This window comes from Ictidomys tridecemlineatus, chromosome 15, assembly GCF_052094955.1.
Source record: "Ictidomys tridecemlineatus isolate mIctTri1 chromosome 15, mIctTri1.hap1, whole genome shotgun sequence".
In the NCBI taxonomy this organism is placed as follows: Eukaryota; Metazoa; Chordata; class Mammalia; order Rodentia; family Sciuridae; genus Ictidomys; species Ictidomys tridecemlineatus.
Window position 1 is genome coordinate 2927389 of NC_135491.1, and position 11893 is coordinate 2939281.

At 54.4% G+C, this 11893-nt stretch overlaps 1 protein-coding gene across 1 annotated transcript; it reads left to right on the plus strand.

Annotated features, from left to right (window-relative positions):
• The first annotated feature begins 872 nt into the window (after positions 1–872).
• Positions 873–8208, plus strand: Tarm1 (T cell-interacting, activating receptor on myeloid cells 1). Its single transcript, XM_078031483.1, has 6 exons — positions 873–1295; positions 5376–5411; positions 5523–5813; positions 6099–6395; positions 7196–7357; positions 7963–8208. The coding sequence occupies exons 1-6, from the start codon at positions 1139–1141 to the stop codon at positions 8058–8060; spliced, it is 1041 nt and encodes a 346-aa protein (XP_077887609.1). The 5' UTR covers positions 873–1138; the 3' UTR covers positions 8061–8208.
• Positions 8209–11893: the final 3685 nt, after the last annotated feature.

An 11893-nucleotide genomic window follows, 5' to 3' on the forward strand; every position in this document is an offset into this window, starting at 1 on the left:
TTGCCAGGCGCATCTCTATTCTGACATCAGAAATGATGCTCTTTAAAAATGAGAGCATTATGGAGATGCAGAGGAGTTGGGTTCATTTTGACAAAATCATACACGTATGGAATTTGATTTCAGTCCCTCCTCCCTCCCCTCCTCCCTCCCGAACCCTCCTTCCCCTATTGATCTTCCTTTCACTTGTTCATTTATTTATTTTTAACTGGGCCTTCTACATCCCCTGTAGTATACTTACATGTGCACATAGCATGGGTTGTTGGATTCATCCCACTCTCCCTCCCCTTTCCCGTCCCTCCTCCCTCCCTCTCGATGTCCACACCAGTGTCTATAGCAGCATAACTCACAGTGGACAGACTGTGGACTCATCCCAGGTGCCCACCAACAGGTGAGAGGGTAAAGAAAACATGGCTCAGATACACAATGGAGCTCCACCCAGCCAGCAAGAAGAGCGAAATCACGTCCTTTGCTGGTTAATGGAAGGAACTGGACGACGTCATGCTTCTGAATGAAATAAGCCAGACTCAGGAAGTCAAGGTCGAACGTCTGCTCGCATGGGTGGAAGCTGGAGAGGAATAAGATGGGGGCAGAAGGGGGCATCACAGAGACACAGGGGACATCAGTGGAGTCGAAAGAATCCTTTTCTAATTTCAAATGAAAGTTTCAAGTGAATATATTTTTTTGTTTGTTTACATATTTTATTTTTGTGGTGCTGGAGATCAAACCCAAGGCCTCATGTGCGCTAGGCGAGCACCGTACCGCTGAGCCTTACGCCCAGCCCTAATATATTTATGTTTAAAACAAAACCCACCCCGAAAGCAAAGCCAAAGCAAGTCCGCCTTGGCCTTGTGCACTCACCGGTGTGGGCTGTGGGTGGAAAGTCCCCTTGGGCTCCGTGACTCTTCTTGGGCGAGAAGCCCTGACGGCCCGTGTGACGGCATCGAGTGGCTTCACGTGTGCAGAATGCCCAGTTCTCAAGAGCGAGGTGCATGCACCTCCTCGGGACCAACTCTGCAGGCCCCAGTGCTAAGCTGTTGGGGGTTTCCAGTCGAGGCCCGACGTGCAACTGAGGCCGAGCAGGGTTTGCTGTGAGTCAGGCCCTTGAAGACGGGTGTGTGAGGACCGTGTTGAAATCAGCATGCTTCCTGGATGTGGCTGCTCGAGGGAGGGACTGCAAGGCCACTTCCTGGGTCAGGGAGGCTGTGCCTGGTCTGTGGGCTGCAAAACCAAGAAGGACGCTTGGAACAGCTGGCAGGCGGACATGATCCCGCGGCTCCTGTCCCTCCTCTGCTTCAGTAAGTGTCCCGGGGCCATCCCCTGGGCTGCAGAAAGCCTCCTAGTGGTGAGAGGTTGGGGACAGATAGAGAGGAATCACAGGGAAGAGCTGGATCTTGGTGATGCAGGGGAGGCATGAGCCCCAGCCCGTGCCAACCTCCTGGTTTTGCTGAGTGCCTCTGCACCGGGCTGCCCGGGGTTTTAGGTCTTCTCAATATCACTCAGCCTTTTGTGTGAGTGAAAGTGTTGAAGATAGAGACTTTATATCAGGGTCGTAATTAAAGTCCGATGTCAAGCGGAAGGTAACTGTAAAGTAGATATGATGCATAGGAGACAAGGTCGGGGGTTCCGACCCTGCGCCGTTGCTGGCCACGGTTCTGAGCCTGCCGCCTGCGGTTTTCTAAGGAGGCAGTTAGCCATGATGGCAATATAGAGAGGCTGGCTTCAAATGGAATTTCTTCCTGTTATAATCAAAAGTAATACAAGAGACATCAGAAGATAACAGATAACAGGTCTTTAAAAATATATTTTTTAGTTGTTGATGGACCTTTATTTTTTATTTATGTGGTGCTGAGGATGGAACCCAGTGCCTCACACTGAGCCACAAGCCCAGCCCCAGCCCCACAGATAACAGTTTTCAGGTAGGATTCGATACTTTACTCGCCCTTCCTCCCACCTGAAATCATGGCATAGAACACCTGTGGGACTGGTGCCATGCTTGGGGAACACCATTCTGTTCTATCCCCAGTCCCTAAAGCCCTGCAAAAGCAAGTTCGGTCCACTTTTACAGCTTAGGAATTCAATCTGAATTTGCAATGTAGAGTGACTCGCTCAGGACTGCACGGATTCAGGGAAACTGAATTTCCACACACGACCGTCTGAGGCCACGTGAGCAGTGTTTCCACCCAGCCACGGAGGTCCCCTGGGAGGGGCATGTATGAAGGGGTCCTTGGTGTGTCCTGGGGGTGTGGGAAGGACTTGGATCTGGAGAAATCTGAGGAGCTAGAGTAGCTCAGGATGTGCCCAGCTGTGGGGCCAGAACGCAACCCCGGAAAATGCCTTTAGAAACAAGTGGTGCTGGATCCCCCGAAGCCCAGAAGAAAGCCAGCTGGCCTCGATGTGGCCTTGGGGTCCTTTCTGTCACTCTGATTCTTTGACCCCGAAACTTCAGGTTCCCGGAGCTTTTCTTCTGTGAGAGGCCTGTCTAAGGAAGAGGTGTTCAGTTGTGTTGGGGGGACTGGGCAGGCAGCAGGGTGCCAGAACCTTCACTCCTGGGTGCACCAGTTGTCGGGTGTCGGGACGCTGTGTCCACACTTAGGACTCCGTTTCCTCCTCTTTGGAGGTCAGCTTAACAGGTTCGTGTGCAGTGAACAGTGCTCAATAATGACTCTTGATTTTTTTTTATGAGATGGGGTCTTGCTGAGCTGCCCAGGCTGGCCTCAAACTTGCCACCCTCCTGCCTCCGACCCCTGAGAGCTGGGATTCCAGGGGTGCACCACCATGCCTGGCTAATGATGATACTTTTTGTTATTCTTCCGTCTCTGACTTGGTGAGGGACTGATTCCGTGAACTGTTTCTTTGAGAGAGCTTCCCTGGCTGTCTGCATGGAAATCTCATTCCTTCTTTTTTTTATGGCTGAATAGTATTTCATTGTAGGTGGGATAACATACAGCTCTACAGACACAGATCTTGGTCTAGAATGAGACTTTTTCCAAGGAGCTGGTTCTCGAAGTGGCAGAAGCAGAGAAGTCCCCCAATCTGCCAAATGCAAACTTCTCCTGCCCTCTTCTGTTCATATGAGTTACCTAGTCTAGGTATCTTGTAGGAGGGGCACTGTGCATGTCCTCTCTTCCTGGCTCCTCCCCCTGGCGCAACGTCCCCAAGGTCTGCCCACCATGGCCTGGCATGTCGACATTTCCTTGTTCGTGTGTGTGTGTGTGTGTGTGTGTGTGTGTGAATAACATTCTATTTGAGGATGGACTACCTTTAGCTTATCCATTCCTCAGTCGATGGGCACTTGGCTATTTTCCTCCATTTAGCTATTTATTACTTCCCTTTTTAAAACATGAAATGTATTTTCAACCGATTCTTGTGTGTAATTTTAGCACAAAAGCCTAGAAACTTCCTCCTTTTAGCGCTAAGACACAAAACTGTTGGCTCCATAGTGGAGGAAAAAGAGGAAACCTCTTGGATTAGCCCGATCTCTTTATTATGACAGTGTCCACACTCAGGCTTGATGTTCCTCTGAAAGAGACCTTGGCACTCAGGCAGCACCGAGTCCCCCGAGTCTGGGCACTTGGGGCAGGACCACTGTGAACGGTCACCTCTGTCAAGCTCCTCCACTCAGAAGTTCCTCTTTGCCTCAGTTGATGTCCGAGTCTTGAGCGGTGCGTGTCAGGTTCATTTAGGGTGGGGTTCTCCCCCCTCCTCTCATTCAAATCACCAGGGCCATGTGGAAGAGTGCCCGGGCCCGAGCCCATCCCCGGGATCCTGACTCGTGCTTCTGGGTTGGCTCTGTGCCCTGGACCTTCCCAGGTCCCCAGCCCAGTGGGCAGCCCTGGGTCAGACCACCCAGATGGAACGTCCCACAAGTGCAGCTACCTGTGGGTGGGCAGGGCTGTGTTTTCCCCCTTCTGGACTATCTGGATTTTTTTGAGGCTTACACAGGGCACCAAACAAGCATGAAAAGAAGTAATGGTTATCACTGGGTCAGAAGTCCTTCAGATTTAGAGTACAGGCTGGCTCCCCTAGCCCTCCCCAAGAGCCAGTCCTTCGCCCCAGCAGGTGGATATGATGGTGCAGTATCGGAAGCAAGGGAGGAAGACGGGGTGGGCCCATCCTTGTAAAATATGACTAAGGCTAAAACCGAGCATCGGTCTGCTTTGTGTTGCTGTAACAAATTACCTGAGGCTGTGGCACCTGCTGCAGTGGGCGTTCTGTGGGTGATATCAAGTGCCCGAGGGAATCAACTTAGAAGGAGGCAAGCTGTATTCTGGCTTGTTGTTTCAGAAGATTCAGCTCAGGGTCGGTTGCACGTGGCCTTGGGCCTATGGCAGTACAGTACATCATGGCGGGAACCTGCAGTGGAGGAGGCTGCCCATCCCACAGTGGCCAGGAAGCAAAAGGAGACAGATGGGAAGGGGTCAGGGTCCCCATCACCCCTTCAGGAGCACACCCCCAGTGACCAGGCCTCAGCACACGAGCCTGGGGGGGGACGGTGCAGATCCACACTGCAGCAGCTCCCGTCCTGGTGGCTGGAAAGTCCAAACAGCATGGCACTGGCATCTGGCAAGAGTGCCCTGTCCTGCCTGGCAGAGAAGGGGCATGTGTGCTGGCGGGGGAGCTGGCCTGGCCCTGTGGGAATGGCATCAACCTTCACAGGCGCTGCCCTGTGATTGCATTGCTTCTCAAAGGTGCCACCACCTTGGTCCTGTTCCCTGGGGACCTAACTCACCTCCAGCACTAGAGACTTTAGGGGACACACTCAAACCCCATCATGGGGCGTGTCACCAGTCAGCCCGCACGTGCTGCTGATGGCCGCCCAGGAGCCAGGGCCTGGACAGACCTGGGGGCCACACAGAGGCCTGCCTTCCAGCTGCTCCGTCACAGCACCTCCATGACCTGGGGTAGGGACACTTCTCTCAGCTCCTAACTATGAAGACCAAGTGGTTTCGTCTTCATCCACGTCACCCGAGGCACCAGGCAGCCTTCTCTACGAGGCTGCTCGGTCCCCGGAGTCTACAGGAGATTCGCACCCCAGCATAGGGTCCTGAGGTTCTCAGGAGCAGTCACGGTCCCCCAGGCCTGAATCTCCCCAACAGTCTGCCTGGCACGGAGCCCTGCCCCGGGGTCAAGGCGGGGGACTCGGACACTGCGCCCCAGGCTGTGGCAGAATGGGTGGGAATATGTGAAACCTGGGGACGGAAGGTGAGAACAGAGGCTCTGTCCGAGCCCCGGGGAGCGCAGGTGGGAGCACGGGAGGCTGGCGGGGCTGGAGGAGACCTTGTCATCCAGAGTGTGAGCCAGGGTTGGCTCGGCAGGAGCTTGGGCCTCGGGCAGGCAGCTCCAGGCAGCCCTCCTCCTCACAGGCTCTTTTGCAGGATTGTGTGTTGGCCAAAGAGACCCCCCCGGAGATGGTGAGTGATGCTTCTGCAGACGCTGCCGGGTCCTTGAGCAAGAACGTCCCCAGCCCGACCCTTTCTCCAACTGGGCTTCTGCCACCAGCCCTGAGCTCTGCTTCCTTCTAGGCTCCCTTCCCAAGCCCACCCTCAGCGCCTGGCCCAGCTCCGTGGTCCCCGCCAAGAGCAACGTGACTCTGCGGTGCTCCAGCCCGGTCCCGGGGATCCGGTTCCTTCTCAGAAAGGGACCTGATATTTTGGATTCCAGGCTGCCACTGGGTCCCACTAAGACCACGGCAGAGTTCCTTCTCACTGAGCTAGGACCCCGGAGTGCTGGGCTATACACCTGCGAATGCTTCTGGGGAGGGTTCTCCGGTGTGACCTCTCAGCTCAGCAATGTCCTTCTGCTCTTGGTCACAGGTGAGCGGAGGGGTTGCCCAGAATAGCATGTGGTGACCCCAGATGGACGGATGGAGGAGAGGAAGGGGGGAGGGGAGGGGCTGTCATCGCCAGAGCATCTGGGGAGGGGCTGGGACAGGACTGGATCCCTTGGCTTCATCCAGGACTGTGGGAGGGGACATCTGGGTCCTGAATCCAGAGCAGACGGTGGGGGAGGGGAGGTGTGGTGGGGACTTCCTGCCAGGCGGGGGTGCGGTGGGGGTGGGGGGACTTTCCCCAGGACCTCAGAGCCACCTTCCCTTGCAGGGTATTTGCCTAAACCTTCCCTCCAAGCCCATCATGTGGGCCAGGTGACCGCAGGGGAAGAGGTGACCCTGCAGTGCCAGATACCCAGCACCATGGTGCAGCCTTTGGAGTCTGCCCTGCTGAAGGCCGGGACCCCGTTGCCCGTGCAGCTGCACAGGCCAGTGGGGTCGGAGTCAGACTTCTCCCTTCAGGGCGTGACAGTCAATGACACGGGGACCTACAGCTGCATCTACTACCAGGCAAGGGCTCCCTTCTGGGCCTCGGACCCCAGCCCTGCCCTGGACATCCTGGTGACAGGTGAGCACTTTGTCACCTCGTAGTTGTCTGTCACTTCTCTTAACAGCCTTCCCTTCCCCAGTTTCCTTTCCTCGGTTGCTTCTGGCCCTTGGTGACCCCTGCGCCGTCCCTCCGCATCCTGAATCCTGCCTCTCGGGTTCCCTGCGTCTCTGCGGGTCCGTGTAGTCCTTGGGATGGGATCTTGTTCTCAAGGACTCTCCATTTTCCACCTGGTTTCCCACAGCCTCCTGCTCCTGGCCTGGCGCAGGTTCTCCTCGGGTCTCTTGTCTCTGGGCCACTGTTAGGACTGAGTGATCGTCCAGGCCAGCAGGTGGCCTCGCCAGCTGCCCTCCCCCTCCTTCAGCTTTGTGAATTCTCTTTTGTGCGGGGTGCGACTGTTTTATAGTAATAAAGGTCTGGCCAGGGGCGGTGGTGCACGCCCGCCCCTAATCCCAGTGACTCGGGAGGCTGAGGCAGGAGGATCGTGAGTTCAAAGCCGGCCTCAGCAGTTCAGTGAGACCCTATCTCTAAAAAAGCATTTAAAAAAAGGACTGAGGGTGTGGCTCAGTGGTTAAGCACCCCTGGGTTCGATCCCTGGTACCAAAAAAGAAAAAAGGAAAGGAAGGAGGGAAGGAGGTCAGGTCTCTATGGTCTTTATGGTCGTTGGTGAGAGCCGCAGTGGGCTTCCCCGACCTGCGAGGGACTTGCTGTCCCCCCTAGGGACTCGGCCTGCAGGGAACCCATGAGGTGAGCCTTGGGCTCCTGGGGTGGGCTGAAGCCAGGACAGGAGCCAGGGCCAACACCAAGCTTCCCTTCTCCAGGGCCAAGCCCAGCAGCGGGGAGGCCTTCCCCGGGCGCCTCGTCCGAGGGTTACACCAAGGGCAACCTCGTGCGGCTGGGAGTGGCGGCCGGCGTCCTGCTGATGGGGGTGGTCCTCGTGCTGGAAGCCTGGCATGCTAGAGGGGTGCCACACGCTCGGCCAGGTAAGGCAGCTGCGCACCGCCCATGGCGGGCAGCTGCAGCGACGCCCCACGGTTGGAGGGGTGTCACTGGTGAACAGAAGCAGAACACACTATGGCCACGTCCGCTTGTTTTTATTTGCCAATTTTATTTGCCTCAGTCAGCCTGGGAGGGAGAATCAGGTCATTTATTGTGCACTAAATACGTCCTCCCACTCCTGGTGAGATAGATGATTGCCACCAAGCCGCTGTCGTAAAGATCCACTGTTGCAGCAAATTTCAGCGACCTGGTGCCGCGCCACTGGCTACAGCCGCCCGGTGCTCCACCCGCCCGGGTTCTCTGAGCACCTCTCTGGTTCCTCCGCACGGGTACAGATGGCAGATTAGGTAGACTGTTCTTTTCACCATGTGGGACTGTCTTATTCATTTTAGGGACAGACTCTAAATTGTTATGAGGTGCCAGCGAAGCCCCCGTCACAGTAGAATCTAACAAGGAGCCGTCAGCCTCCATGAAAGCACCTGAGGGGAGGCGGGGAGGCGGGGAGAGGGGGACCCTCGGAACCTGTGTTGGAGGTGGGGATACGTTAGTGATCCTCTCCTGAGCTCGGGTCTGTCCTTGGCACCCACAGGCTCCCCCCAGATCCCCAGTGCACCCGTGAACCCGGGACAAGTTGGGTCAGCTGGTCGGAGACAGTGTCCTGTGCCACCGGCTCTCCCAGCTCCTTGAATAATGGCTCCGTCTTCCTGACTCCTTCCCTGGGACAGGGACGGGCTTGGCACCCTCACCAATAAAGCATTTTTATGATGATCATACTAAAACATAGGAGCTCTTTTCTCTACTGACACAGCCACCTGGACCCTAAGCCAAAGCCCATGTATGTGTGGACCTTTTCTGAGATCCCAGTTCCATCAGTTTGATCACTGTGGCTTTATTTTTCCTTTTCCTAAGAGTGTATGTTGAGAATATAAAATATACACGATTTATATATATATAGGATGCAAAATGCATCTCATCTATTATAATACATACTTATCTTCCTGATAAGTTGCTGATTGGACATTTTATCCACTTTTATTTTTAGTTGAGTTCTTTTTTGGTGGGGGGGGGCAGTACTGGGGATGGAACCTGGGTCCTGGGGCATGCTGAGCTGAATTCTTTATCTTCTTAACTTTGCAACGTAAAGATACACACAATCTGGACACAAGCCCCTCAGCCCATATACGCTGAGCAATGATTGGTTTCAGTCTATGCCCTGCCTTCAGATTTTAACTTCTTTTTTTTTCTTTCTATACTGAGTGTTGAACCAGGGCCTCGCACTGAGCCAGCTCCCAGCCCCTTAACGTCTTTTGAAAAGCAAGAGTTTTGAATGTTGGTGAAACTGAGAAACCAAGAATATTTTTCCTTTATGGGAAAACCTTCTGTGTCCTAGCTGAGAAATGTTTGCCCGCCCCTTGGTGAAGGACTCGATTTTCTGGTTTCCCTTCCCAGTTCTCTGGTTTCCCTTCCTATTTCTGTTGCCTCTCTCCAGTGCCCTTTGCCCTGGTGTCAGGGCTCGTCCTGGCTGTCCCCTGTGCCTGGCCTTCTTCACCCAGATGTTCCTGGTGTGCTCAGGCAGCAGGAGGGCTGTCTCGCCCACCATCCCAGGGAGAGGCTCTCCACTCCTGCTTAGGAGGCTTTGGGCTGCTGTGTGGTCAAGAGTGGCCACAGTCGATAGAGCTCTGGTTTTACAGCCAGTCTGGGCGAAGAACACCAAGGAAAATCTCTCTCTCTCTCTCTCTCAGTACTAGAGATCAAACCCAGTGCTGCTTTACCACTGAGTAACATCTCCAGCCCTTTTTATTTTGAGAAAGGGTCTCGTTAAGTTGCCCAGGCTGGCCTCAGACTTGCAATGCTCCTGCTCCTGCCTCAGCCTCCTGGTGGCTGGGATTGCAGGTGTGCACCACCACATCTGCTTCCCGACCCCCCAGTGCTGGGGATGGGACCCAGGGCCCCTCATCCCGTGATAGGCAAGTGCTGTACCACCGAGCTGCATCCCCAGCCTCCCTGGAGTTTTATTGACAGATAATTGACAAAATCCTTACAAGGCTGTTGAAACATACCATCCATGACCATTAACTATGTCACCTCGATGTGCAGTCACTGGGAACTCCTCCTGACGGATGGTGACTCGGTACCTGCGGAATATTCTCTCGCCTTTCCCCACTCCACCTTTCAAGAGAAAAACTGGATGCTCTCTATCAAAACTCCATATCCACACTCCCTCTTAGAATCTGGCCTGAAGATACTCTGAACCCTGTAAACACACACGAGTGAACATTGCCAATAACTGTAACCTATGGGAAGGTTTGATTTCGAGCGCGGCTCACTGCTGGCACCTAATCGCATCTTGGCCAGCAACGCTACCCAGTTTCTAATGGAGCATGAAAAACGGCCTCAGAGCTGGCTTCCCCCTCCTCCAGGGCAGCTGGTTCAGGCAGAGGGGCTCCAGGGCTCAGGATGCTCTCTCCCGTCCACAGGGGCTCACCTGGTTTGGGTTCCCTGCCACACTTTCAGCTCCATCTAGAACCTGTATTGGAGGCACGGAGAATCAGTGATCCTCTTCTGAACTTAGGTCTGTCCTTGGCACCCACAGCCTCCCCCGAGATCCACATTTAATTTTAGAAATAAGACGCACTGAACAGGACACAGGCAGAAGAGGACTCTGCCCGAGTTCCGACCCTGCCCGTTCCTGAGCCCCACGGGCTGAGATGCCTGCAAGTTTCACACGGTGCCGCTCAGATCTGCTGCTGGGAGACTTGTCCTCTCCCGTTCTGGAGTATTTTGATGCTGATTCTTGTGACCATTTCAGGAAAGAGATTTCAGATATTCTTACTCCAGGGAAATGATACATTTTTAAGGTGATAGATGAGCTAATAAAATTTTAAAGCACTTTATTAAGGTGGGACTGACATGTAAAAAACTATATATTTAATGTCTACCACCTGCTGAGTCTGGGGTAAGTGCACACCTGTGAAGTCATCTCCACCAAGGACAGACACCCATCCATCACTTGTAAGCCCTGCCCACTTATTGTTATCCATATTCTCTGTGATGAGAGACATCGGTGACCTTGTGGGTTGTCTGTGCAGATGCTGGCTCTCTGGTGTTGAAAATGTCCTGTGGTTATGTCACCACTGGGTGGTGACTGAGGGGGAGGTGGGTGCTCTGCTGCAGTAGGCACTCAGAGCCACAGGTTCACGCTGGCAGATTCCACCAGGGATGGAAGATATTCTGGAGAAGTTGCCCCGAGGAAGCGTCCTTGTGTGTATTCCCTAAGCAGCACAGGGTAACAATGGTTCCCGGAGCGTTTACCCTGTACGGGTGTCACAGGGCATCCAGATACTTGGAAGCATGCTGTGGTTGTGTGCTGTGCCTGGGTTACATGCCAACACTGCCCCATTTTCCACAAGGGATTGAGCATCCTTGGATTTTGGTTTGGGGCACCCTGGAAACAAACTCCCTCAGATAACAAGGAATGATGACTCTTTTTTTGTATGTGAAACTGTAACTATCTCCAATAGCTAAAAGCAACAACAACAAAATTAAAACATCTTAATGAAGATGTAGACATATATAATACATAAATATAGTAAACCAATATTTGTTCAAAATTAGTTTACAACGTTGCTGGGCAGGACCCCAGGAGGCGGGGCAGGTGGAGCCGCACCCCAGCATCTGTGGAACGTGTGGTTACTGCTGGCTTCTGGCTTCCTGAGTCGGTTGCAAGAAGGAAACGCTGCACCCGGTGATGACAGATCCAAAGCATCAGAGCAAAGCCTCATCCTCTGGTCCGGGCTCGTGGCGGGTGGGAAGGGAGAGCGCTGCCTGCTCGGCCTGAAGCCAGGGTCCGGCTCCAGCGGAAGGCGCTATGAGCGCAGAATCCCTGTGGCTGCTCTGCCTCGGTAGGTCTCCAGTGGGCGCCAGGGCTGGATGGGGAGTGCGGAGTGCAGGAATGGACGGCCCTGCGGGGGGATGCGTCAGAGCCGGGTGCCTCGGGGCTGTGCACATCCTGAGAGTCAGGAGCCCAGGCGCAGGGCTTGGGGACACCCAGCCTACTTCAGGAGAAAGGCAGCGCTCCGCGGGCATCTCCAAGGCTGCCCTCTGACTGTGCCCTCTTGCGGAGGGCGTCCCTATGGGCTACAGCGGGCAGGGGCTGTCCTCAGTTTGAGCCTACCCTTATCAAATGCCCCGATACCCCAGCTCGGCCAACCTGGCATAATGGGAACTATTCTCTCTCAAGTGCTGGCCATGCCCATTCCTTACCAGGGTGCCGAGGGGCTCTGCTCCCTGCCCCTCTGCCTGGCTCTGGCACCAGCGATCCTGGGCATTCTTTGCCGTGTGGATGTATTGCTGCAATCTCTGCCTCTGTCCTTACTCAGCTTGTGTGTGGATGCCCCCCTCCTTCGTCTCTGTGTCTCTTATCCTCCATTTACAGGGACAGCAGTCACGTCCGAGGATGGCCCCTCTTAGCCTAACTCTTCACGTTTGTAAAGCGGGCATACTGCTATGTCAGGGACAAT

Bases quoted from the DNA above. Each gene is read 5' to 3' on its own strand.
- Tarm1 (XM_078031483.1), top strand. From the start codon at position 1,139: ATGCTTCCTGGATGTGGCTGCTCGAGGGAGGGACTGCAAGGCCACTTC. The intron at 1,296-5,375 runs GTAAGTGTCCCG...GCTCTTTTGCAG, and splicing joins CCTGTCCCTCCTCTGCTTCA to GATTGTGTGTTGGCCAAAGA. The intron at 6,396-7,195 runs GTGAGCACTTTG...TCCCTTCTCCAG, and splicing joins CCTGGACATCCTGGTGACAG to GGCCAAGCCCAGCAGCGGGG.